The sequence below is a fragment of the Mobula hypostoma genome, chromosome 25 (assembly GCF_963921235.1).
Source record: "Mobula hypostoma chromosome 25, sMobHyp1.1, whole genome shotgun sequence".
Classification (NCBI taxonomy): domain Eukaryota; kingdom Metazoa; phylum Chordata; class Chondrichthyes; order Myliobatiformes; family Myliobatidae; genus Mobula; species Mobula hypostoma.
In genome coordinates, this window is record NC_086121.1 from 23,006,318 (window position 1) to 23,031,020 (window position 24,703).

Genomic DNA, 24,703 nt, shown 5'->3' on the forward strand with positions numbered 1-24,703 from the left:
GCACACGTACACCAAAACATACAGTGACACAAACACGGGGAAATCTGCAGGTGCTGGAAATCCGAGCAGCACATACACAAAATACTGGAGGAACTCAGCAGGCCGGGCAGCATCGATGGAAAAGAGTTAAAAAAACAGCTGGTGGCTTTGGCCGTGCACCTTCATCAGGACTGGGGAAAAGAAAGATGAGGAGTCAGAGTAAGAAGATGGGGCGGGGGGGGGGAGGAAGAAGTACAAGGCGGTAGGTGATAGGTGGAACCGGGAAGTGGGGGGGGGGGAAGAGAGGTGTGAAGTTGGTTGGTGAAAGAGATAAAGGGCTGAGAAGGGGAAATCTGATAGGAGAGGACAGAAGGCCATGGAAGAAGGATTGCACCTGGGCAGTCAGCAAGTGTTAACATAGCACACCCACAACTCACTAACCGTAAACCTAACTGTACATCTTTGGAATCTGGGGGGAAATCGGAGCACATGCATGAGCACATGTGTATAATGGGTATTTAATGCAGCTCTCACTGCAACTGCTTGGTGGGGAGGAACTACAGTATAGGGCTGTTCTACCACTGGAGATGGAGGGGGCCTGGTTGGGCCAGAAGCCCCTCATGTATAGTAGCAGTGTACCTGCCCAGAGAGCCACAAGTGGCAACAGTCCTATCGGCTTTACGGAACCTAGTAGAACAGTACTGAAAGCATTGACTGTGAGTAGAGTCATAGAAAAATGCAGCACAGAAACAGGCCCTTTGGCCCATCCAGTCCATGCCAAACCATTTAAACTGCCCACTCCCATCTCCCTGCACCAGCACCATAGCCCTCCATACCCTTACCATCTATGTACCTATCCAAACTTTTCTTCAATGTTGAAGTCGAGCTCGCCTGCACCACTTGCAACTGGCAGCTGATTCCACGGTCTGGCAACCCTCTGAACGAAGAACCTTTCCCTCGTCTTCCTCTTAAACTTTTCACGTTTCACCCTTAACCAATGACAATGTAGCCCCCCCTAACCTCAGTGGAAAACACCTGCTTGCAAGAATGAAGAGTCATTGCACAGTTTATTCTTGTGATTTTTTAAAAATTATGAATAAAGTTGATTTTGATAATAAAAATATAAATTTAATGCAACTCTTCATAAGATGCCAAATTTTATTTCATGATCCTACTCCTCTCTGGCAGCTGTCACCTGGTTCTCCGAGGGAACTTGTGTGTAAATTAGTAGCCATGCTTCCTACACGACTATGAGTCCATTGAATGGTACCTCTGTAGCCCCCCTGGCCAGCCTCAGGGTCGCTCAGCTCACTGTCGTCTAGGGAAACAGCCCTTGGCCCCGCCAGACTGGGTAGTTTGTGTGGATGCTGTGTGATGTACCCCGCCCCGCCCAAGTAACAGACAATACACCAGATACGATTAAATGAATTACTGGAACTATATAATTAATAGAGAATAAAATATAAAAGGAAAATAAAAGGCACCACACTTATCAAAGTTCAGTCTCTTCCTGCACAAACAGTTGGAGCTCGGGACCCTCCTTCTTCACCCTGTGATCCCCTCGGACCACCTTGACCTGCCGCCTGGGACAACGGTGGTCGACCAGACGCTCCACACGAGACCGTCCCCGTCTCCTCTCCTCGCCGAACACCCTGGACCTCGGACTCCTGATCGGGGTCTGACCCCGTTAGCCGACTCACAGCCTTGTCCATCCTCTGTCTCTCTCTCGCACCTTCTGCCCAAAAACCCGTGCATCACAATAACTTACAGACACACAGAAAGAATAACATCTATCCCAATTGGTTCGTAACACCCTCTTACCAATAACATAACAAAGAAGCCATTTTAATTAGCCTACACAGTAACATAAAAGAAGAAACCCCTTACACTTCATTCAGTGTAAATTAATTTGGGGTGACGTGTGGTGGTGTGGATATAAAAGTCTTTCTGTCCTTGAGTCAGAATCAGGTTTAATATCACTGACATATGTTGTGAAATTTGTTAACTTTGCAGCAGCAGTACAGTGAAATACATAATAATAGAAAAAAATGTGAATTACATTCTATTGTTTGCATGATTTGTCTTTTAATTCTCTCTTTCTCTGCACAGAGGATTTTAGTCTTTCTGTGTTTTAATTGGGCTATTTGGGTTTCGTGCTCTGCGGCTGCCTGTAAGCAAACAAATCTCAAGGTGTTTAATTTATATATTCTTTGAGAATAAATGTGCTTTGAATTATTGTAAATATATATATATTCAATAGTTAAATTCAATTAAGTAGTGCAAAGATCTGAATAATTAACAAATGTAAAGGAAATGTTTATTCTGTGCTGACCCTAAGGTGTACCTGACTTGTTGAAGTCTTATGCGCAGTAGTGCCAAAATCATACTTTTCTCATTTTTGTTAGCTTGATTTATTTCCCCAAGCATTAATTAAGACATTGAAAATAAATGGGGCTTAAATTAGTATAAACCAGATGCCTCCGGATAGACTTTACTGATTTATTAATGCGCCGTGCTGACCAGCAGTAGGTGTTCGGGCTGCAGTGTACCATGCAGATAACTGGTCAGACAGCCACCATTAACTGCAACATACAGGTCAATTAGTCTACGAATGAGATTTCAGTGACAGGCGCTGGAAGACCAAGAGGATAATTACCAGGAAGTTCAGTGTTTAAATAGATTCTTGAGCGATCTCAATATCAGTAATTAGGGTATTTTATAATTCAGCGAGCTCTCATCTATACTGGGATATATTTTGATGGGCAGGGACAGATTATTCAGAGCATTCTATTCACAGTCTGAGTACTGCACTCTCCTGGGTGATTGAGAGATCTGTCTTGGCTCCAGCTGACAATCTTGGACCCATTTCAGCATTCATACGCATATAAAATGAATGCTCGTTTCCAAATTTGCATCTCTCTCTCTCTTTGACCAGCATAGGAATAGCTCTCCAGTCTCCAAGCAGAAATATATAAGAAAATAAGAAACTTTATACTTCCATAGAAATGGATGCTGACCAAATACATGGGGATTTACAAAGAACTTCTATGGAGAGAATGATAAATTTGTAATCTATATTGTATTATGCTGGCCAGTAGCGTGGAGGTGTCAGCATCAGATTCCTCGGAGAGTGGTCCCAGCTTCAAATCTGGCATACTCGCCATATGTGTCGGGTTGAGCATCGAGCTAGCAACTCAGCCTCGTTAAAAAACACAAATAAAATGCTAAAGAAGCAGCAAGATTGCCGAGGAATAACATAATAGACTGGATTATAACCAGGCTTTATCATTACCGATATTGCATTTATATATTGATAGTAGTGGTATCAAGACAGAAGCAGAACCTGCACAATGTGTTTCAAACAGAATTTTAAAATCCACTCTGAGGATGCAAAGAGTCCCTTTGGCGTACTTTGAAGAGCAAGGAACACACACAAAATGCTGGAGGAACTCAGCAGGCCAGGCAGTTGGCATGTCGACTGTACTTTTCCCCGTAGACGCTGCCTGGCTTGCTGAGTTCCTCCAGCAGTTTGTGCGTGTTGCTCGGATTTCCGGCATCTGCAGATTTTCTCTTGTTTTGAAGAGCAAGGAAGTTGTTGGCCAATGTTTATCACTCAATCATCTTGATCAAAATCAGATTATTTGATCATTATCATTATTGTAGCTGGAAGCTTGCTACCCACAATATTGATTGTTACATTTCTTACCTTATAGCAGTGACTACATGTCAAATACTTCACAGCCTGTGAAAGCACTTTGGGAATACTTGAACACTGCTCTTACAGAGGGTGCTATAAGGCGTTATGCTAATCACTATGCGAGCATGCTGCCCAGGGGATGAACTGTCTCACTAAACACCATTTTTTGGTAGAAATGTACACACTGTGAGACTCTCTGAGTGGATAGGTGTACTGGTCTGTAAGGCAGAGTAAATGTACACAGTGAGACTGAGTGGATAGGTATACTGCTCTGTAAGGCAGTGATTGGAACACTTAAAGTTCAGTGGTTGAATGCTCCCATTTAATATCAGAGAACGTATATGGTATACAGCCTGCAATTTGTACTCTTCACAGACATCCACAAAGAATGAATGGCAGAAAACCTTGGAACCCCAAAGCCCCCTCCACCCTCACAAGCATCAACCCACCCTCTCTCCCTATTTGTTCCAGCGGGAAGCATCAGCACCCACCATCTACCATGCAATAGTAAAGCCCCCTCCAAATGATCTGCAGCTCAACAAAAACCAATGTTCACCTAACAGTTTCACACACACACGATCCGTCAGTAGCAGAGCTGCAGCAAACTCTGAAAGCATTAGAGGGGAACAGTCTGAAGGGCAGCCTCAGGTTTATAATCTTAGCAAGCAAGGGGACAAGGGTGGTTGATGTAAAGCATAAGATTCATTCATGGGTATTGGGGTTGCCAAGAGGACAATACATTACTGAGCACGTGGAGATGTAGAGACAGGATTAGCAAGAGCACAAAAGGAGGGGTGGGAAAGTGAGGATGATGCAAGGATCAGAAGCGGGGGAGGTGGTGTAGAAATAGGGCAGATATGAAATGTTTGATGAACTCCTCACAAATGGTATCTGAGGGAACTGACACCAGACAGTGGCTGGTGGATGGACAATTTAGAGTTAGCATAACTTTTTTTTCTCTCTCTCTCTGAAATAATCTAGGTTACCAGAGGAGCTTGATGTCATATTTTGATTCCCAGATGAAATACTTTGTATATATCTAAATATCTAATCAACCAATTCATGTGGCAGCAACTCAATACATAAATGACATGGTCAAGAGGTTCAGTTGTTGTTCAGACCAAACATCAGAATAAGGAAGAAATGTGATCTCAGTGACTTTGACCATGTTGGTGCCAGATGGGGTGGTTTGAGTATTGCAGAAACTGCTGACCTTCTGCGATTTTCATGCACAACAGACTGTAGAATTTACAGAGAATGGTGTGAAAACTAAAAATAAACATCGTGGCAGTTCTGTGGGCGAAAATGCCTTGTTAATGAGAGAGGTCAGAGGAGAATAGCCGGACTGATTTAAGCTGACAGGAAGGCAACAATAATTCAAATAACCCTGCGTTACAAAGGTGGTGTGCAGAAGAGCATCTCTGAATAAACAGCACATCGAACCTTGAAGTGGATGGGCTACAGCAGCAGAAGACCATGAACATACAATCCGTGGTCACTTTATTAGATACAGAAGGTGCCTAATAAAGTGGCCACTGAGAGTATAACCCAGACGTTCAGGAAATAACATAACAGTCATTAAGATGAATGCTGCATATTTGTCTTCAAACCAGGAGAGTCTGATTTTAGTTACTATATAATCTTGAGATAACAAGCTGGCAGTCGCACTGTACCATGTTTTGGGCAGTGTGACATTTGATTTTTTTTTAACTGCACAATTTACTTTTAATTGTATGTAAATTATTTTCCCTTGTAGTTTTAAGATCTACCTTCTGCTCCCTCATTCACTGTAATGGTTTAACTGGAGAATCACTTATTCATGAAAATAACAATGGTATTTATTTTCTAATCTCATTTTTTAATGATCCCAAAGGAAATTACAGTGTCTCAGTAGCATTACAAGTGCACAGATATAAAGATTAAAAGAGAACTAAGATAGAATAAAAAATAAGCTACCTCAAACGTTTAACAGGAGGGGCTATAGGTTGACTTATTATGGAACCTAATGGGCAAGGGTTAGAATGACCTCATAGTGCTCTTTGGAGTAGCGCAGTTGTCTTAATCTATTACAAAAAGTGCTTCTCTGTTCAGCCAAGGTGGCATGCAGAGGGTGAGAAACACTATCCAGAATTGCCAGGATTTTCCATATGGTCCTTTGTTCTGCCACAGCCTCCAGTGTGTCCAGTTTGACTCCTATAACAGAGCCAGCCTTTCTAATCAGTTTATTGAGCCTGTTGGCATCACCCATGTTGATGCCATTGCCCCAGCACACCACCGCATTGGAAGTTTGTACTGGCAACAACAGACTGGTAGAACATGTGAAGGAGAGGCCTGCATACTCCAAAGGACCTCAGTCTCCTCAGGAAAAAGAGGCAACTCTGGACTTTCTTGTACACAGCCTCTGTGTTGGTGATCCACTCAAGTCTGTTATCCAAGTGCACTCCAGGTACTTGTAGATCCTCACCACATTCATGCCGTCACCATCAATAATAACAGGGAACAGTGCAGGCTCAGTCTTCCTAAAGTCCATCACCATCTCCTTTGTCTTACTGATGTTGAGCTGCAGGCAATTCAGCTTGCACCATTTGACAAAGTCCTCCACTAGGGCCCTGTATTCCCCACATGTAACCTATCCCCATGTGTGAAAGAGAAAATACCAGGCTTGTTACATTTGCGTCATCGGAAAGACATTATCTGGCCTTCCAGTGTGTTAATTCAGGGAATGAAAGGGTTAACATACGAGGAGCATTTAATGGCTCTGGGCCTGTACTTGCTGTTTAGAAGAACGAGGCGGTGAAACCTATCAAATATTGAAAGGTCTAGATAGAGTGGATGTGGAGAGGATGTTTCCTATGGTGAGGTAGTCTAGGACCAGAGGGCTCAGCCTCTGAATAGAAGGACACCACTGAAGGAATTACCCTAGCAAGAGGGTGCTGAACCTGTGGAATTCATAAGCACAGACGTCTGGGGAGGCCAAGAGTATATTTAAAGCCAAGGATGAAAGATTCATGGTTATTCAGGGCATCAAAGGTTATGGGGAGAAGGCAGGAGAATGGGGTTGAGAGGGAAAACAAATCAGCTATGACGGAATGGTGAAGCTGATGGGCCAAATGGTTTAATTCTGCGCCAATATTTTATGGCCTAAAGGGGGATTTGATGACTATAGTCAGCTTCTGTAGGAGAATGAGAGCGCCTGCTGCCTTCTCAAATCTACGCTCTTAATTTTCTGTCTTGTCTTACCTTCACTATAAGTTGGTGCTCGACTGATATAACATGATATTTTGCACTATTTACAGACCAGGATGAGGAGATATCAGACTTGCTGAGAACACAGCCACCACACGATAGTGAATAGAGGATAGGATGCTGGATTTTTAATATTTGCACAGAAGGTACCGTCATTAAGTATAAACCAGCATGCCATCTGGCAGAATATCTGACCCATTTTGCAGTATTGCAAGCTTTGTATTAGAACATAAATAGGGACTTAAAAATAGAGAGCTTCCACAATGAGTGCACTAACTTAACATTCCAGAAAGATTATAGCTTAACGTATTGTCAGCGAGCTTTCAAACGGACTTTTTAACCAACATATGGAACCTTAAATAAAGTTTGAGGTATGCATAATGAGTCTTTGACTTCAAACATTAACTCTCTTCTCTTTCCACAGATGCTGCCAGGCCTGCTGAATGTTTCTGACATTATCCGTTTTAATTAATGTAGTTAAAGTATCCAAAAAGTTAGTTTATTGTCAGTTGTCTTATATTTTGAAGCATTCGTGTCAGGGAATTAATATACAATTTCAAAAATCGTTTTGCTGCTAGATTACTAAACAGTAATTCTGGTTGAATACGACATTAAAACCTTGGGTTACTAAATGTAAGAATTCCAGGCTATCAGAAATTGAGGTGAAGTTGTGATTTCCCTTGACTGTAGGGGGCAAACACAGGGAGCCAATTCAGTGACACCAATTTAATTATTTCCACATTGGACTCGCAAATAGAAAAATCCAGAAACTACTGCTAATTTCAAGGAGTAATTAGGACAACAGCTGCCGTTTTGCCATCATTAGTACTTGCAGAATCTGGTCCAATATTACAAATAATTAGCACTTCAAATTATGGCCATGTTCTCATTTACACTAATGTTTGCTCTCACATATACTGTCAACATCGGCGTGCTCATTTGGTCCACTCCAGCTCAACCTGGAGAAACCACAACAACTTCAGTCCAGCTCAGGAATGCTTGCTTCTAGTATGAAGGCGGCAATGTGCGGGATCGTAAGAAGATCCAGACGGTTGTAAACTCAGCTAACACAAGCCTCCCCACCATCACAATCAGGTTTACTATCACTGGCATATGTCGTGAAACTTGATTTTGTGACAGCAGGCCAATGCAATATATAATAATAGAAAATAATCATGAATTAGAGTAAATATATTTATATTTTAAATTAAGTAGTGCAAAAATTTAAAAAGTAGTATTGCGTTGGGTTCAATGTCCATTCAGAAATCTGATGGCAGAGGGGTATAAGCTGTTCCTGAATCATTGAGTTTGTGCCTTCAGGCTCCTGTACCTCCATCCTGATGGTAACAATGAGAAGAGGGCATGCCCTGGGTGGTGGGGGTCCGTAATGATGAACACCACCTTTTTGAGGCACTGCTCCTTGAAGGTGTCCTAGATACCAGTGCCCATGATGGAGCCAAGTTTATAACCATCAAGAACATCTTCCAAAGGTGCTGCTTCTGGAGGGTGGTATCCATCATTCAGGACCCCCAACACCCAGGGTGTGCCCTCTTAGACTGAGCAGGGAGAGACTGAATTGAAACTTGAGGGCCGATTTAATAAAAACACGAGAAGCAACTTTTTCATTCAGAGGGTGGCCTCCGTGTGGAAAATGCTGCCAAAGGAAATAATCGAGGCAGGTACATTAATAGTATTTAAAAAGCACTTTGAAGGGCACATGGTTAGGAATTTTTTTATAGAAATATGGGGCAAATGTAGGGAAATAGGACTAGCTTAGATTGGTATCTTGGTTTGCATTGACCAGATGGGCTGAAGAGCCTGTATCTCTGCTGTCTGACCCTATGACCACTACATTTACATCTTTCTATGCACTTCTCTACCCAGAGGCCATTCCTTGTGTTAGTCACTATGGTAGCTGAAGGATTTTTTTTTTGACATGGTTAGTTTGAACCTGGTTTCTTGTCTGTCAGATTAGCGTTAAGTGCTATTTCAGACTTTAGAAGACTACAATGGAAAATTAAGAGCATGTCTGATACGGGAGATCAGAATGGTGGGAGATTTGTTCATCATTATGGAATAAAAAGTGATTTGCTGTTGACAATTGTGAATTTTTTTAAGCCCTTAACTCCGAGTGGAGTCATCGGGATTCCGTCATGATGGTGTTTTTTTTTTAGCAGGCTTTCTTATTTTTACAAGGCCAAGTTGCTAGCTTGACGCTCAACCCAGCACAGATGGAAAGCATGCAAGGGAGCCGGCTGGGTTCGAACTCGGGAGCCTTCGCTTGGGGGGAACATGAGAGGCCTGCATTGGGCATTTTCATGCCTTACAAGGCACAGTTTGGACATCTGTGTGGGGCACCACTCCTCACACAGACACTAGAGCAATGTGTGGTTAAGTGCCTTGCTCAAGGACACAAACACGCTGCCACAGCTGGGGCTCAAACTAGCGACCTTCAGATCACTAGACGAACACCTCAACCACTTGGCCACATGCCCAGATAGCTTATATTGTGAATAACTACAGATATAAATCACCAAAGTCACAAAGATTTGTTTTGACAAAATGTTATTGGAAAAAAAGAACCCATAAGCTTCCTTTTTCAAAAGAATCAATCCATGAAAAATAAAATTCTCAGAAGTAGGTAAAGGCAAGGAAATGGGATTTATATGGCAAGATTTTTTTCAGAAAGCTGGGTCAGACAAATTGACCCAAATAGATTCCTGCATTATAGCATTTTCAAACAGCATACAAGCTCCAATTTCCTGAAGCACTTTTTTTTTCTCCTCCAAACTGGCACAGGTACAATAGCTAAATGACTTCTTTCCATTTTGGAAATGTTCTATGGTTCTAAAGAAAGAAATATATTGGGAAGGAAGATTCAGTGAAAGAGAGGTAGAAGTGAGAGGGTGTGTGAAATGTTTTTAACATCGAAGGATTTGTTTCTATGCAAAAAAAAGTAGTATGTCATTGACTCCTCAAGTCTTCTCCATAATTCAATACAATCATGGATGATCTGCTAACTCTGGGGTTCACTGACCCCTTGGTTAATGTTAAGGGTGTAAAAATTAGGGGTGTTGTCACAGTGGGGGGGGCGGGGAACAAAAGAGGTTTAGAAACCCTGTGCTAACTCAATATCGATGCCTTCTCTCTCCCCATACCCTAGGTGGCTTTCTGTCTCGAAATTCTCTCTTTCTATTCAACGACTTGGCCTTCACTGCCTTCTGTGGTAGAGAATGCCATACGTTTGCCACCCTCCGAGTGGAAAAAAAATTCTTCTTATCTCAGTCCTACATGCCTTATCCTGTAAGATTCAACGGTTGTTTACTGTTACGCTTCAGTACATCAGTGCAAAGGAGAAGGAAATGTTTGTTACTCCGGATCCGATGCAGCAGCATAAAAAAAACACAAGAAAAAAGATCCCACAACAAATATAAATGCAATCCTATGAAACACAATGTACAGGTAACTGGTATATACAGTACATTGTCCGATTGCATGTACATAAGGTGACGTTTGGTGATGTGTACGTTGCGGTGGTGGGGTGGGGGTGTTGATCGGCCTGATGGCTTGGTGAAAATAAATATTTTTGAGCCTGGTGCTCCTGGTGTGGATGCTGCCTAGCCCCTTCCATGATGGAAGTGGGACAAACAATCGAGTGGTGGGGGGGGGGGGGCGTGCGGTAGGAAGGGTAGGATCCTTCATGATATTGCTGGCTTTTTTTGCTATAATCTGAGCCCGAAAAACTTCCAGTGCTAGACATTCCATCTCAACTCCCCAATCTCCAGCCTGGGGAAGGGTGGGGAGCAACCCTTCCAGCGTGTTAACCGTAACAGAGTTTTGCATGGTTCAGAGAGATTTTCATCTTCCGAAGTGCTCATAAATATAGGACTCGTTGACCCAGTCTCACCTCACGGGACGGTCCTGCCATTGTCACGCGGTAGCCTAGTTGTTAGCGCCATGATATTACGGCTCATGGCGTTGGAGTTTGCAGTTCAATCCTGGCGTCCTCTGTAAGGAGTTTTATAACTAACTGTGAAATGCATGGCTTTCCTCCGGGTGCTCCAGTTTTCTCCCTCAGTCCAAAGACTCACCGGTTAAAAGGTTAGTTGGTCATTGTAAATTATCCAGTGATTAGGCCAGGGTTAGATTGGGGGTCGCTGGGTGTCATGGCTCAAATGGCTGGAAGGGCCTGTTCCACACTGTATCTCGAAATAAAATTAAATTAAATTTAAAAACCTTCTCCCAGTACCTGCCATGTCTGTGCCAAAATAGAAAATGAAGTCTTGGTGCTCAAACTTGTTTTATCTACAGACTGGGAATATTCCAACATGCCAGGCTCAGGATGGAATTCTTCAACTTCCAGTAACTCATTTTCTTTGCTTATCCCTGAACTGGCTCGTCCCACCAAAAAGTCTGTGATATTGGCCCAGTTTTTTCTCTCCCTCTGCACAGTCTGCCCTGCAGACATGTCTGAAAGCCTGCAATTTGTGTGGGCAACGTACAAGTTATGCCCACTGACCACAACTTCACCCTGGTGTAACCATGTCCTCACATAGATAAACACAACAGATTATGCAGATGCTGGAAATCCAGAGCAAAATGCTGGAGGAACTCAGCAGGTCAGGCAGGGTCTACGGAAATGAATAAACAGTCGATGTTTCAGGCTGGGATCTTTCATCAGGACTGGAAAGGAAAGGGGAGAAAGCTAGAATAATAGGCAGAGAGAGGGAAAGGAGCACAAGTTAGGAGGTTGTACTTCTCCCAAAGCAGCCTCCTCGACACTGGTGAGACCCAATGTGGATTGGAGGACCACTTGGTCAAGTAAGTTTGCTCCATCACAAAAAACAGAATTTCCTGGTGGCCACCATTTTAATTCCAATCTTCATTCCCATTCTGACATATAAGTCCATGGCCTCCTCTACTGCCATGATGAGGCCACTCTCAGGTTGGAGGAGCAACACTCTATATCCTGTCTGGACAGCCTCCAACCTGATGGCATGAACTATTTCTCCAACTGCTGGTACTTTTCCCCTTCCTCCTTCTGTCTTCTTCAATTCCCCACTCTGGGCATCTCCCCCCCCCCACTTACCTCTTTTCTTCACCTCCTCCTTCACTTTCTCCCATGGCCCATTCTCCTCTCCTATCAGATTCCTTCTTCCCCAATCCTTTACCTTTTTCACCTATCAGTTCCCAGCTTCTATCGTCATCCCCACTCCCCCACCCACCCGGCCTCACCCATCACCTTCTTGATTGTACTCTATCCTCTCCCCCACCTTTTTATTCTGGCTTCCCCTTCCTTTCCGGTCCTGAAGGGTCTTGGCCCAAAACACTGACTGTTTATTCATTCATACTGATGCTGCCTGACCTGCTGAGAGACAGATCCTAGATATTTCCTTTGCCCCCTTCCCACATCCATTTTCTCTGCAACTTAAAACTACTGTGTTTGTTTCCTTAATTCCAACAAAAGGTTTTGGACCCAAAACTTTCTCCATCCACAGATGCTGCCTGACTGAGTGTTTCAACCTGGGGCAGGATTTATCAGCTTTCAGTCTCACTCGTAATAGAAATAGTGCGGGGATTTTTGACTCTCATTTCTCTAGTACTCCTGAGGCATACACAAGTCAATCCTGTTTACAATAAGTCAGTAACCCTCTGTTTGACAGTTCAAAGTGGGAATTACTGACGATCTGATTTATTGCTACGTTGTACAACCAATTCATTGGTTAGTCGCTAAAGCCAATAAATCTTGGAACTCTTGCGAATTTCACACCACCCACAGTGTTTATATTCTTTCTACTTAATTCAGAGTTTTGTTTTTGCCTTTGATAAGTCCCCGAGCCATCTCCTAGAAATCGCACTGAAGCCGATTGCTTGGTACTGCCTGCAAAGCTGACCATTGGAATTCTAAACACAGCCATAAATGTAAATGATAAACATCATACCAAACATTAGTCACCAGAGTAAACACATCACAATGTGATTGATTTTTTGCGGCATCTGCACTATAAAATGAAGTTGCAACATTTGAAGTTTGGATAAGTATTTATGGAGGGTTAAGGTTCAGGTGCCGGTCAAAAGGACTCTGGGCAGAATATCAGTTCAGCATGTAGATGGGCTGAAGGGCCTGTTTCTGAGTTCATAACTCCATAACTATGACTCTAATGGTCTCACTCACAACTATCATGGCATTAAGAGGCAATTTTAATTCTTGATGTCGCTGGGAAAGCTTGGGATCTTCACGATGGTGAGAAAATTAAATTAGTTCAGGCAAGTTAGCTGGAATGGTATCATTCTTTCCCTTGTAGCTGGGAAATCCAGACCGCATACTGTCCACTAAACTATTTTAATTGTCACTGTAAAGGACCACATAGTAATTATGTTTAAGTGATTTTCAGTCTTTAAGCAAATCAGTCCTTACGAGAATGGCATTTTGCCTGCTTCAGCCTCTGCAGGGATTACTTTTTTAAAAAATCATTAATCACATATTCGTAGTACAGTCAGAATGAGCTTTTATAATGGGAAGTTGATGCTAGAGTGTCTCAACAATAGGTTGAGCCCAAAAATTCCAATGGTTTAGAACCGGGACTGAATCCATTCAGAAGCTGTTCAATCTGCCGCCTTCTCCATTCATGGCGAAATAAATAAAAAGCTGATTTATTTAAACATGCTCAATAATATCTAAATCTAGACACGTCTTTGGATATTAGAACCAGCTTCAAGTCTGATTACTGAGGGTTATAAATGGGAGGGTCATTCACACACTTTCTAACCTCCACACCCGTTAGGTAACCCATTCCCCAAGACATTCTTTAATCAGAGATCCATAGAAAAATTTACAAAAGGACAGCAACTGGTCCATTGTATCAGCAGTTTGGAAAACAGAGTCCAGTCCAGTTCCATCTTCTCTTACTAAATCTGTTGCCCTGTTGCTCACTGTACTGCAACTACATATCCTCTATATTTTTTGTCTCTCCCATCCTTCAAGTACAGACTTCCAGACCCCTAATAATACCTGGGGGTCTCTTCCTTCCTCATCTTCCCTCCAGTATATCAATTACTTTAAATCCACTATCTTTGGTCTTTGACCCTTCTCCTAAGAGAAATGAGCCTTTCCTATTCCGTCTCCAAGTGCCACAAAATGTTGTCCACCTCTGTTAAGGCTTCCCCTCCGCATCCACTACCTCAAAGGAAGCAACCCAAGTTTATCCATTCCCTCCTCACCGTTACAATTTTCCAGACCCATTTCCTGCCTTTTCTGCTAAAATTCCATTGGCTAACTTGTTACCAGGAGAGCAGGGAAGTGCAGTCCCATAAAGCACCCACTTGGAGTACTGTGTTCAGTTCTGCTCGCCTCACTACAAGAAGGATGTGGAAACCACAGAAAGGGTGCAGGGGACATTTACAAGGATGTTGCTTGGATTGGAGAGCATGCCTTATGAGAACAGGTTGAGTGAACTCAGCCTTTTCTCCTTGGAGCAACGGAGGATGAGAGCTGACCTGATAGAGGTGTATAAGATGATGAGAGGCATTGATATTGTGGATAGTCAGAGGCTTCTTCCCAGGGCTGAAATGACTAGCATGAGAGGGCACAGTTTTAAGGTGCTTGGAAGTAGGTACAGAGGAGACGTCAGGGGTAAGTTTCTTTTTAAAAACGCAGAGAATGGCGAGTGCGTGGAATGGGCTGCCAGCGACAGTGGTGGAGGCAGAAACCATAGGGTCTTTTTAAGAGGCCCCAGGACAGGTACATGGAGCTCAGAAAAATAGAGGGCTATAGGTATCCCAGGTAATTTCTAAGGTAAGGACATGTTTGGCACAGCTTTGTGGGCCGAAGGGCCTGTATTGTGCTGTAGGTTTTCTATGTTTCTATGCATTCCATATTAAACAAGTCAAGTTCAGGGTGAAAATAATCAAACACTGCAGATGCTGGAAATCTGAGGTTTAATAACAAATGGAAAATACTGGAAATACTCAGTAGGTCAGGCAGCCATGGGAAAAGGAATGGAGATAATGTTTCATTGGAACTTAATACTTTTAATCTTGTTTTTATTTCAAAGTTCAGTGTCCTCTGCTCTAGTGTATTTCACTAGCAAATTTCCCTGGTTCAGGGACGGCTGCAGATTTGCATTAGATCACATCAAGAAAGGGTTACATAGCACAGCACAGGCCCTTCGGCCCGCAATGTTGTGCTAACTTTTAATTACACTCAAGAGCAATCTAACCACTTTCTCCCTCCCATACATTCCCCTCTACTTATCCATAGTCCGTGTGCCTATCTAAGAGTTTCTTAAATGCCCTTAAAGAATCTGCCTCTACCACTATTCCTGTCCACACACCCATCACCGTGTAAAAAAAACACTTACCTCTGACATTCCCTTAAAACTTTCCTCCAGTCTGTCTACATATTGAGTCAAGAATCCTTCCCGGACACACCTGAACGTTCTGCCACCATTCACATCTTTTGCACTATGGAGGTGCCAGTCTGTATTTGGGAAGTTGAACCCCCCCCCCATGACAACACTCCTATTTTTTATTTTTTTTTAAAAAAAACCTTTCCAAAATCTGCTTTACGATCAGTTCCTTGGTCTCTGTTGCTATGTGGGGGTGGGGGGGGAAGGGGGTCTATCAGATGTTCCTCGGTCTCTGTTGCTATGTGGGGGTGGGGGTCTACCGGATATTTCCAATTGAGTGATCACTCCCTGCCCGTGGAGAATCCCTCCACAACCTCCGCCCTTTCTGCTGTGATACGGTCAGGGGATTTACGGAGCCCGGCTTTGAACTTCGCTCTCTTTTACTGAGAGGATACAATGAGATTGTCCCCGTCCATCTAAAACACACAGTGTCCCCACAAAATGCTGGAGGCACTCAGCGGGTCGGGCAGCGTCTACGGAGGAGAGTTTCTGGAGCCGATGTTTCTGGACCAGACCCTTCATCAGGGCTGGAAAGGAAGGGGGGACGATGCCTGAATCAGAGGGTGGTGGGAGGGAGAAGAGAGGCTAGCTGGAAGGTGATAGGTGAAGCCAGGTTTGGGGTGGGGGTGGGGGAGGGGAGAAAGGTCAAGGGAGGGGAGAAAGGTCAAGGGCCTGGAGAAGGAGAAAACGGACAGGAGAGGAGAGTGGACCAAACGAGAAAGGGACCCAGGGGAAACATACCCAGGTGAGAGGTAGTAAAACGTCAGAAAGGGGAATGGGGGGGGGTGTTAATCGGAAGGAGAAATCGATATTCATGCCATCAGGTTGGAGGGTACCAGGATGGAATACAAGGCGTTGCCCCTTCAACCTGAGGGTGCCGTCAGATTGGCACAAGAGGAGGCCATGGAGCCACACGCCGGAACGGGAATGGGATTCGGAGTTAAATGTTTGGCCACCGGGGAGGGAGGGAGTGAGTGTGAGTGTGTTCGTTCGTTGTTTGGATTTCCAGCATCTACAGACTTTCTTGTCCAAGTGTCTCCTCTCTTTCTCTCTCTCTCGCTCTGACTGATTTCAGGAAGTGGGTTAATCCCACTAATTAAAAAAAAGTCAACTACATCGAAGCTATTGGGATTTTCCAACTCACAATAAACACCCCAACATTCCTCCGTTTAGTTCTTAAGTCTGTGTCCAATGATCTTTTCTTCCTCTCGTTTCGCTGACACCCCCCCCCCCCCGTCAGTCTGCCCTCCTGTCCGAGCCCCTCGCTGTCCTAATTCTCATTCCCCTCCAGTCGCTCGCTTTCACAAGTCGCAGGATGCGGGTGGCGTGGAATCGCGCCCCCCACCTCGTCTCGAAACCACCTTTCCCTAATCCCAGACGACGAGGAAAGTCCCAACAGAAAGTACAAACTGCGGTCGCTCGGAGACACTCAGCATAAAACCAAACGTGTAACACTCAACGTTTGCGTTTTAATTTCCTACAACCGACAAACACACAGACAATTCCGCTCTTAAATATTCAAAATAAACCTTTAAAAAAAATTAAACCGAGCACGCGTTTTGATTTGGAGAGATAAACGGTTTCTAACATTATTGTTTGTGCTTAAGTCAGTCAGAGGTCCTGGGACGGGTCCATTTCGCAACAAAGTGACCGTCTGACACAGAGGGGAGTTCAGGGTGAAGTGACCGATGAGTCGCCGCCCAGCCAGGGATCTCCTGGTCCAACTCAGCCCCTCCGTCTCCCGAGTCCCGACTCAGTCCGAAGCAGCATCTACAACACAAACGGGAATAGTCGTCCAGCCTCATTTCTCCTTCTCCCCGAATCCAGCACCAGGGTAAGGGAGTCACATCGTCAGAGGCGCGGGGAGCTGCCAGAAGACTCTCAGTGGACAGTCGAGTCGGGTCGAGACCCCTCAGCAGTCCGAATGTCCATTTCCCCCCACGAATGATGCCTGCAGCATCTTGTCTGTTGCTCCAGATCCCGGCGCCCGCAGCCTGCAGAGGCTGTCGGTTCCCTCGTCTCCTCCTGCTCCCCTCTCCCGGTTCTATGTGGTCATCCTGTGGTCGCCGTGGCCCCGCTTGGCGGAGGACCTGGGCAAGGCGGGGTGCATGATGTTCTCGGTGATGTAGGCCACTAGGAGGCAGATGATCACCAGCATCACGCAGATGGAGCCGCCGACCGCCGTCATGGCGATGACAATGTCCTGCATGCCGGCCGGCTCGGCCCTGAACTGCAGACAGTCCTCGTCGCGCTGGCTGGCGTCGTTGTAGAGGGTGTGCAGGCAGATGCGGTAGTCCACGCTGTCGTGCACGTTGCTGAGCAGGTAGTCTCGGCAGGCGACGCCGAGCTGCACGCTGTCGCACTGGAAGCGGGTGTAGAGGCCGTTCCAGCTGCAGTTCAGCCTGAAGCCGCGCAGGTGCCGCAGGCGGGGCGGCCGCCACTGCAGGAAGACGCTGCTGTTCGCCAGCACGTTGGCCACCAGCGAGCGGCCCGACCGGTAGAGCCGGCAGCTGCCCGGGCCGCAGCTGAAACCACTCTCCGTGCTCCTGAAACACACCCGCTCGGCTCCCCTCCCGTTCAGCAGCACCTTGTAGGCGCAGGTGGCTTCCTCCAGTCCGCTACCCACCTCCCCGGGCTCCGGCTCGCCGCCGCCCCCTCTCTCTCGGGCTCCCGGCACCGGCGCCTCCTCTCCACCGCCGCTTCGCTCCCGGGGTCCCGGCTCCGGCGCCCCCTCCCCAGGCTCCGGGACGCCGCCGCCTCTCTCCCGGGCTCCCGGCTCCAGCGCCCCCTCCTTCTCCTGCTCGTCGCTGCCGCTGGAGTTCCAGGAGCCGCCGCCAGCGCCGGCCGAGCTGCGTCCGCACAGCAAGAGCATCAGCAGCAGCGGCAGCGGCGGCCGCATCCTGACCGAGTGTGGGCTCCGGGAAGGTCTCTTCCCCCCCCGTTCCGAACCACTCACATTCTCTGCTCCGGCTCCGGGCTCTTCCCCCGCGGAGCAGCCGCCGCTTCTCCTGCTGGCGGAGGGTGGCTCCGCCAGTGATGTCACCGGCTTTGACTTTCAGTCCATCTTTTGTGTCCTTGGGGCTGAAGCTGAGGCCGCGGTGGGCTCGGCGCTCAACAGCGCGTACAGACCCCGCTGCTCGGTTTTCGAGGGACGCCGACCCTGCCGAGCCGCCCCTACAGTCGGTGGGTGCCACGGCTCGTCCCCCCTAAATGCCAGCAGTGCCTCGGATCTCTGGAAGATCGCAGCGAGGAAGCGGTGACCGCACGCAGAACAAACGGACTCTACAATGGCTGTAGTGCTCACTCCCGTCGAGGAGCCCTCCCTATCGAGCGGCGCCTGGAGTCGCTTCCCTGACAGCTGGCTCATTTTCACAGCAATATTCGATTACCAATGTTTTATTGATCACGCACCGCCCCATCTGATCTCCTATTACACAGTGGTCAGTCGTGAAAATTAAAAAAAATATGTACAACTGACCATTCGAGCTACGAGCCATATCACTACGTGGGAGAGTTTGTCCCGTCCTGACTCCCTGCATCCGACGCCCTTCCCCCAAGTCTCTATCTCACACCCCCAGTGCAAGTGTCACACACAGTTTCTCCGACCCGTGCAGCCAGTCCCAGTGCCCCTCCCTGTCTCTCTCACTCACCTGGGTGGCGTGACCTCTCCTGCCACACAAGGGTCTCTGAAACCCACCCAACCGCAGATGATACTCAGCCCACAGCCTCTAAAGCAAGTGTGAGGTTAACCAAACAGGAGTCTCTAAGACTGTTTAAAAGTCTGGATAATGTGGACTATTAGAGTTTAAACGATTGAGGATCAGAGTATGAATTTAAACGGTGAATTAATTAAAAGGAAAAGTACAGTTAGACGGTACTTTTCCCCAACAGCACGCAATTGGCTCGGCGAGTGCTCTTGCTACTGGGGATGTCTGGACTGAGCCTCAGTTACTGAGCAGATTTCCTCACGAAGTAATAAGAGCACCTGTGGCCTCCTGGATAATTCTAATAAACACAAGTATTTCTTCTTCAAACATTTCATCATTTTTGTTACCCCCGCCCCCCCCCCCCCAGAACATTACGGGGCTGTAGGAAAGGAGTGGGGTGTCTGGGGTGAAACCGACTGGGGACTTCGGGCAAGAGGCCACCATTTTACTGTCAGTCAATTTAGTACTTTTAAACATAAACTTAAAGACACAGCTCCAGAGGTGTTGTGAAGGTAAGAAATAGAAGCAAGAGTATGCCATTCAGGGTTCCTAAGCAGGTCCACTGCTGAATATTTAAAATAGTGTCTGATCTGTGCTGTATTAACCCAGTATCACTGGACACACTCAATGATGGAGCCTTCATGCCACTCTTTGGTAATGAATTCCAAAGTTTTTCACTTATTTTCAGACTGTGAGATCCCAGGTTCTAGTTGCCCTGACCAGAGGAAACATCAATTCTGCATGCATCTTGTCAAGCTCACATAGGTAACATCCCAGAACATTTTTTTCTATTCCACTTTCTAAAATCAAAGCAGAATGTCTACTTTTTGTATGTTGTAAAATATGTTTTGTTCTGACTCCATTGACTCTTCCCAGTTCAGTTACATTTTAAAGCAATTTTTAATGTTCCAACAGCTGGCAAATTCCACTTAAAATATACTGTAGATATTGAATTTTGGATCTATCTATTTAATTATTGAGATGCAGCATGGAATAGGCCCTTCGAGCCACACTGCCCAGCCATAATCCTAACCTAATCATGGGACAATTTACCAACCGGTATGTCTTTGGATTGTAGGAGGAAACCAGAGCACCCAGAGGAAACCCACGTGGTCAGGGGGAGAACGTCCAAACTCCTTAAGGGTAGCAGCGGGAATTGAACCAGGGTCACCCACTGTAAAGCATCGTGCTAACCACTACGCTATTGTGCCGCCCCTATTTCAAACTCAGAGTAAAATGTATTATCAAAGTATGCATATGTCATCTTATGCTACCTCGAGATCCATTTTCTCGCAGCACTTACAGGAAAATTTAACAAATACAATAGAATTTATGTACACAAACAGTTCAATGATCAATATCCGAAATTTATCCTGGGAACAATCTCATCTTCTGTCCGTACGTTGCAAGCTTCCTCACTCAGTACTGCATTAAACAGCTGCAGGTATCTTGCCATTTCAGTCTGAACTGTAGCTCCAATTGTCCTGACATTGAACTGTAGATTAAATAAGATGGAGCCCGCCAGAGCCTGCACTCTCTGAAGGTCTGTCATATCCACCACTTCCCCTTACCCCATCTGACTGTGAAGACAAACTCTGGGAGCATAGCAAAGCAGAGACGTGTAAATATGTCATAAATAACTGTGAATTATAAATCGACAAGCTGCTGACTGAATTTGTAACAGGGCTGCAGGAAAATAGAAAACTTAATGAAGAAAATACTATTTTCAGAGAGCTGTTTGAATCTCACCAGATAGCGCCTGATACTAAGTTCTGGCAGTTTGTGGTTTCAAAAACCCTGGCGTTTAATGATTGGCTGGATGAAAAATAATCACAGCTCTCACAAGAAAGCTGCCAGCAATTCTCCAGCTAAAACAACAGAACTGGTAAAAACTCTGGCTGCTGTGACAGGCAAATTCAACCACGCATTGTACTAAGAATTTAGTTTCAGTGTCAAATTAAACAAAACAAAAATACTGTGGTTATTGGTATGTGAAATATAAACAGTAAATAGACAATAGGTGCAGGAGTAGGCCATTCGGCCCTTCGAGCCAGCACCGCCATTCACTGTGATCATGGCTGATCATCCACAATCAGTATCCAGTTCCTGCCTTCTCCCCATATCCCTTGATTCCACTATCTTTAAGAGCTCTATCTATCTCTTTCTTGAAAGCATCCAGAGACTTGGCCCCCACAGCCTTCTGGGGCAGAGCAATGTTTATATACTCAGCAGGCCAGCCAGCATCTGCAGAGGCAGAACAAAGTTAACATTTCATCAGCCAGACCTTTACATCCTAGTGCAGGATTCCCTAAAAGTTAATTTGCAGGTTGAGCCTGTGGTGAGGAAGGCAATGCGATGTTAGCATTCGTTTCAAGAGGACTAGAATATAAAAGCAAGGATGTAATGTTGAGGCTTTGTAAAACACCGGTGAGGCCTCACTTGGAGTATTGTGAGCAGTTTTGGGTCCCTTAGAAAGGATGTGCTGACACTGGAGAGGGTTCAAAGAAGGTTCACAAAACTGATTCCAGGTTTGAATAGCTAGAATGAGTGTTTGATGGCTCTGGGCCTGTAGTCACTAGAATTCAGAAGAATGAGGGGTGACCTCATTGAAGCCTCTCGAATGGTGAAAGGCTTTGATAGAGTGGATGTGGAGAGGATGCTTCCTATGGTGGGACAGTCTAAGACCAGAGGACACAGCCTCAGAATAGAGGGGTGTCCTTTTAGAATGGAAATGAGGAGGAATTTCTTTAACCAGAGAGTGGAATCTGTGGAATTCTTTGCCAAAGGCAGTAGAGGAGGTGAAGTCTTTATGAATATTTAAGAGAGAAGTTGATAGATTCTTGATTAGTCAGGGCATGAAGGGATACGGGCGGGGGGGGGGGTGGTGTGGTGTGGAAGGCAGGTGTTTGGAGTTGAGAGGGAAAATTGGATCAGCCATGAAGAAATGGCAGAGCAGACTCGAAGGGCCAAATGGCGTAATTCTGCTCCTTTATTTTATGGTCTTTATCTGGGGTTCAATGAGTTAGATACACACACACACACACACACACACACGTCAACAATAAGGCTTACAGTACAGAAAAGTGAGATTGTTATGAGCTACAGAGCAGACTAATAAATTGTCTTTGGCTACAGTTGTCCTCAAAGGATGGTGATGGGGTCGGAACACATCACTGCTGTTCTATTTAAGACCCGTCTCTTTGATAAATCCTGAAGGACAACAGATTGGGAGCTATTCATTGTGCCATCTCTGCATAAAATAGTTGAAGCTTGTCAGCCCCGAGGCTAAGTGAAATAATCCCCTCGCTCAGGTCTGGCTAATTTTAGTGCAATGAATTTCTTGTTTCAGTAACAGGGTCAAGAATGATTCCACCTCAAAATGTGCTTCATCACCGCATCTGGGAAATGCAGAAAATTCTACATCCCAATGACACTCATATTAAATTTGCTCCCATCTATCCACTGATGAACACGAAAGTCCTGGTGCTGTTGTTATGGGCTGATTTTGAAAGCCTTGGGGGGGAAAAGTTACAACTTCTTAAATTCCTTTCCTCCACTGCCACTATCCAAAAGAATCAACTTAACACTGTTTTATTACAAGATGCCCAAAACTGTGCACAGTACTAAAAAGATCTCGTTCAGCTTTCACGTGATGGAGTTGTTTTTGTATTTAATGCCTTTAGGCTGGAAAACAACAATTTGATATGGCCTGTTTCTATTTCTCCTGCAGCTTTTAATGGCCTTTATCTGTACATCAAACCAGTTTGGCACTGCATCAGAGAGCACAGAATTACTTGAAAATGCACTCGTTTACTTTGGAAGTAAAACAGAAAATCCTCCAAGAGGACTTCAACCTTGTTGTTGGGTTTGGAGGCTTGTGTGCCTCAATGACCCGGGGAGCTGTGCTGGCTGGAGTCAGGGCTTTGGCTCTTGCTAGGGTCACCCATGCCAAACAGGTCAAAGGGTAGAGGCCAGACTAGGAGTGGTCCACCGGTCCTCCAGGTTCGGGGGTTCAGCTCAGGGCTAACAACCCTGACTGGTCAAACAAAAATTGTTACAGAAACAGCAATGAAGAATCCTTCTACATCAGGGTGTGACGGTATTCCTGAGTCTCCACCCGGGACTTGCATGACTGACCGCAGTGAAAATGAGGAGGACCTTCATTGCTGCCCTAAACATCAGCGGTGTAATGGGAAAGACAAATCAGAAAATGTTGGAAACAGTCAACAGATCAGATAGCATCTGCAAAGTTAGAAACAATTAACATTTGAGGTTCTATGGCTTTTGTCAAAGCTCTGGTATTTGTTTCATTATCCTTTTTCAGTGACCTTTTTCAAATATACTTCCATTGTTACTGCACCCCCAGTTTCGTAACTTCAGAGCATTGAACAGTACATCAGAGTATGGGTCCTCCAGTCTATGATACTACATAAACACACTCTGTGACTGATGTAACCCTTTGCTCCTACACAGACATTAACCCTCCATTTGATGAATCTCAAATGCAGACAGGCTATGTTTTTTGTAACACACACTAATGCTGGCCTCTCAAAGTCCAACCCTACATCCCCATCCTGAGAGGTGGAAACGGGTAATGCTGGCTAACGGGGCTCTGGTGGAGCTGTATGGGCCAATTCCCTGTACAGTGGATACAATGGATTACAGAAACATTGGTGAACTCCAACCAGACCATTGACTTCAGAGGACGATGGAGATGGGAGGCCATCAATGGTCTATGCTCCACTTAGGAGCCAAGGGCCCAAGTAACTCAGTAAGTATTCTAATACTGGATGAATCCACTCATTCTAGCTTTCTTGTCTGATTAGCTTTCTGGCTACCCCTCTCCACCCATGAAGCCCCAGTCCCCTAACTTTCATCCTGTGTTGAAGAACCAGTGGCAATCCACTTCTCAGAACTCTTTGAAGGAACACAGAAACTATTTATCGCTTCACTTTTGGATAAATGTGCCGACTGACCCTCAAATAATAAGAACTGATAGCAACACACATACACACGAAATGCTGGAGGAACTCAGCAGGTCAGGTAGCATCTTCACAGAGGAATAAAGAGCCAATGTTTTGGGCTGAGACCCTTCATCAGGACTTAAGAACTGATAGTTTCTCTACCAATTGAAACAAGGAAGGCTATCCCGTAATTTCCTACAAATAATGTTCCTCTCCAGCGTTCAGCCTGCTCAATATTGTCAGTTGGGAGCAAATGCTAATATTTTTTACCTCTGTGCAGTAACCAATTCTGCAGAATAATGATTCCTGTTAACAGCTCTACAATCACAATTCCCACTCTCTGTGAAAACTGAGACAATGTTGGTATCTGTGCCACTCAGCAATCTCCACGATAAACTTGTTACTCCAACTATTCACCGTATCGATATTTATGTCCCATAGAAAATCCTGTATCATCTATTGAGTTCTTTCCCCTCATCTTCCTGAGCTCTTTGTTTCCTGCTCTCTTTGCATTCTGTAGTTGACCAGGTTTTGCTGATCCTCACCCAGGGTGAGGAAGCTCACACATTATTTTGTCGTAATATTGTTATTAGATGATTAAAAATGCAGTAAGTTCCTCTTCTCTTAATCACATGCCGTCTCACACATATATACATACTAACGTACCCTATAGTGACATTTTATTGCAAGTGTACAAAATCA

General features: G+C 45.2%; 1 protein-coding gene across 1 annotated transcript; it reads right to left on the reverse strand.

The window, feature by feature from the left end:
- Positions 1-14,003: 14,003 nt before the first annotated feature.
- fndc10 (fibronectin type III domain containing 10) lies at positions 14,004-18,373 on the reverse strand. Its single transcript, XM_063033502.1, has one exon. It carries the CDS (start codon positions 18,227-18,229, stop codon positions 17,375-17,377), a length of 855 nt encoding a protein of 284 aa, XP_062889572.1. The 5' UTR covers positions 18,230-18,373; the 3' UTR covers positions 14,004-17,374.
- Positions 18,374-24,703: the final 6,330 nt, after the last annotated feature.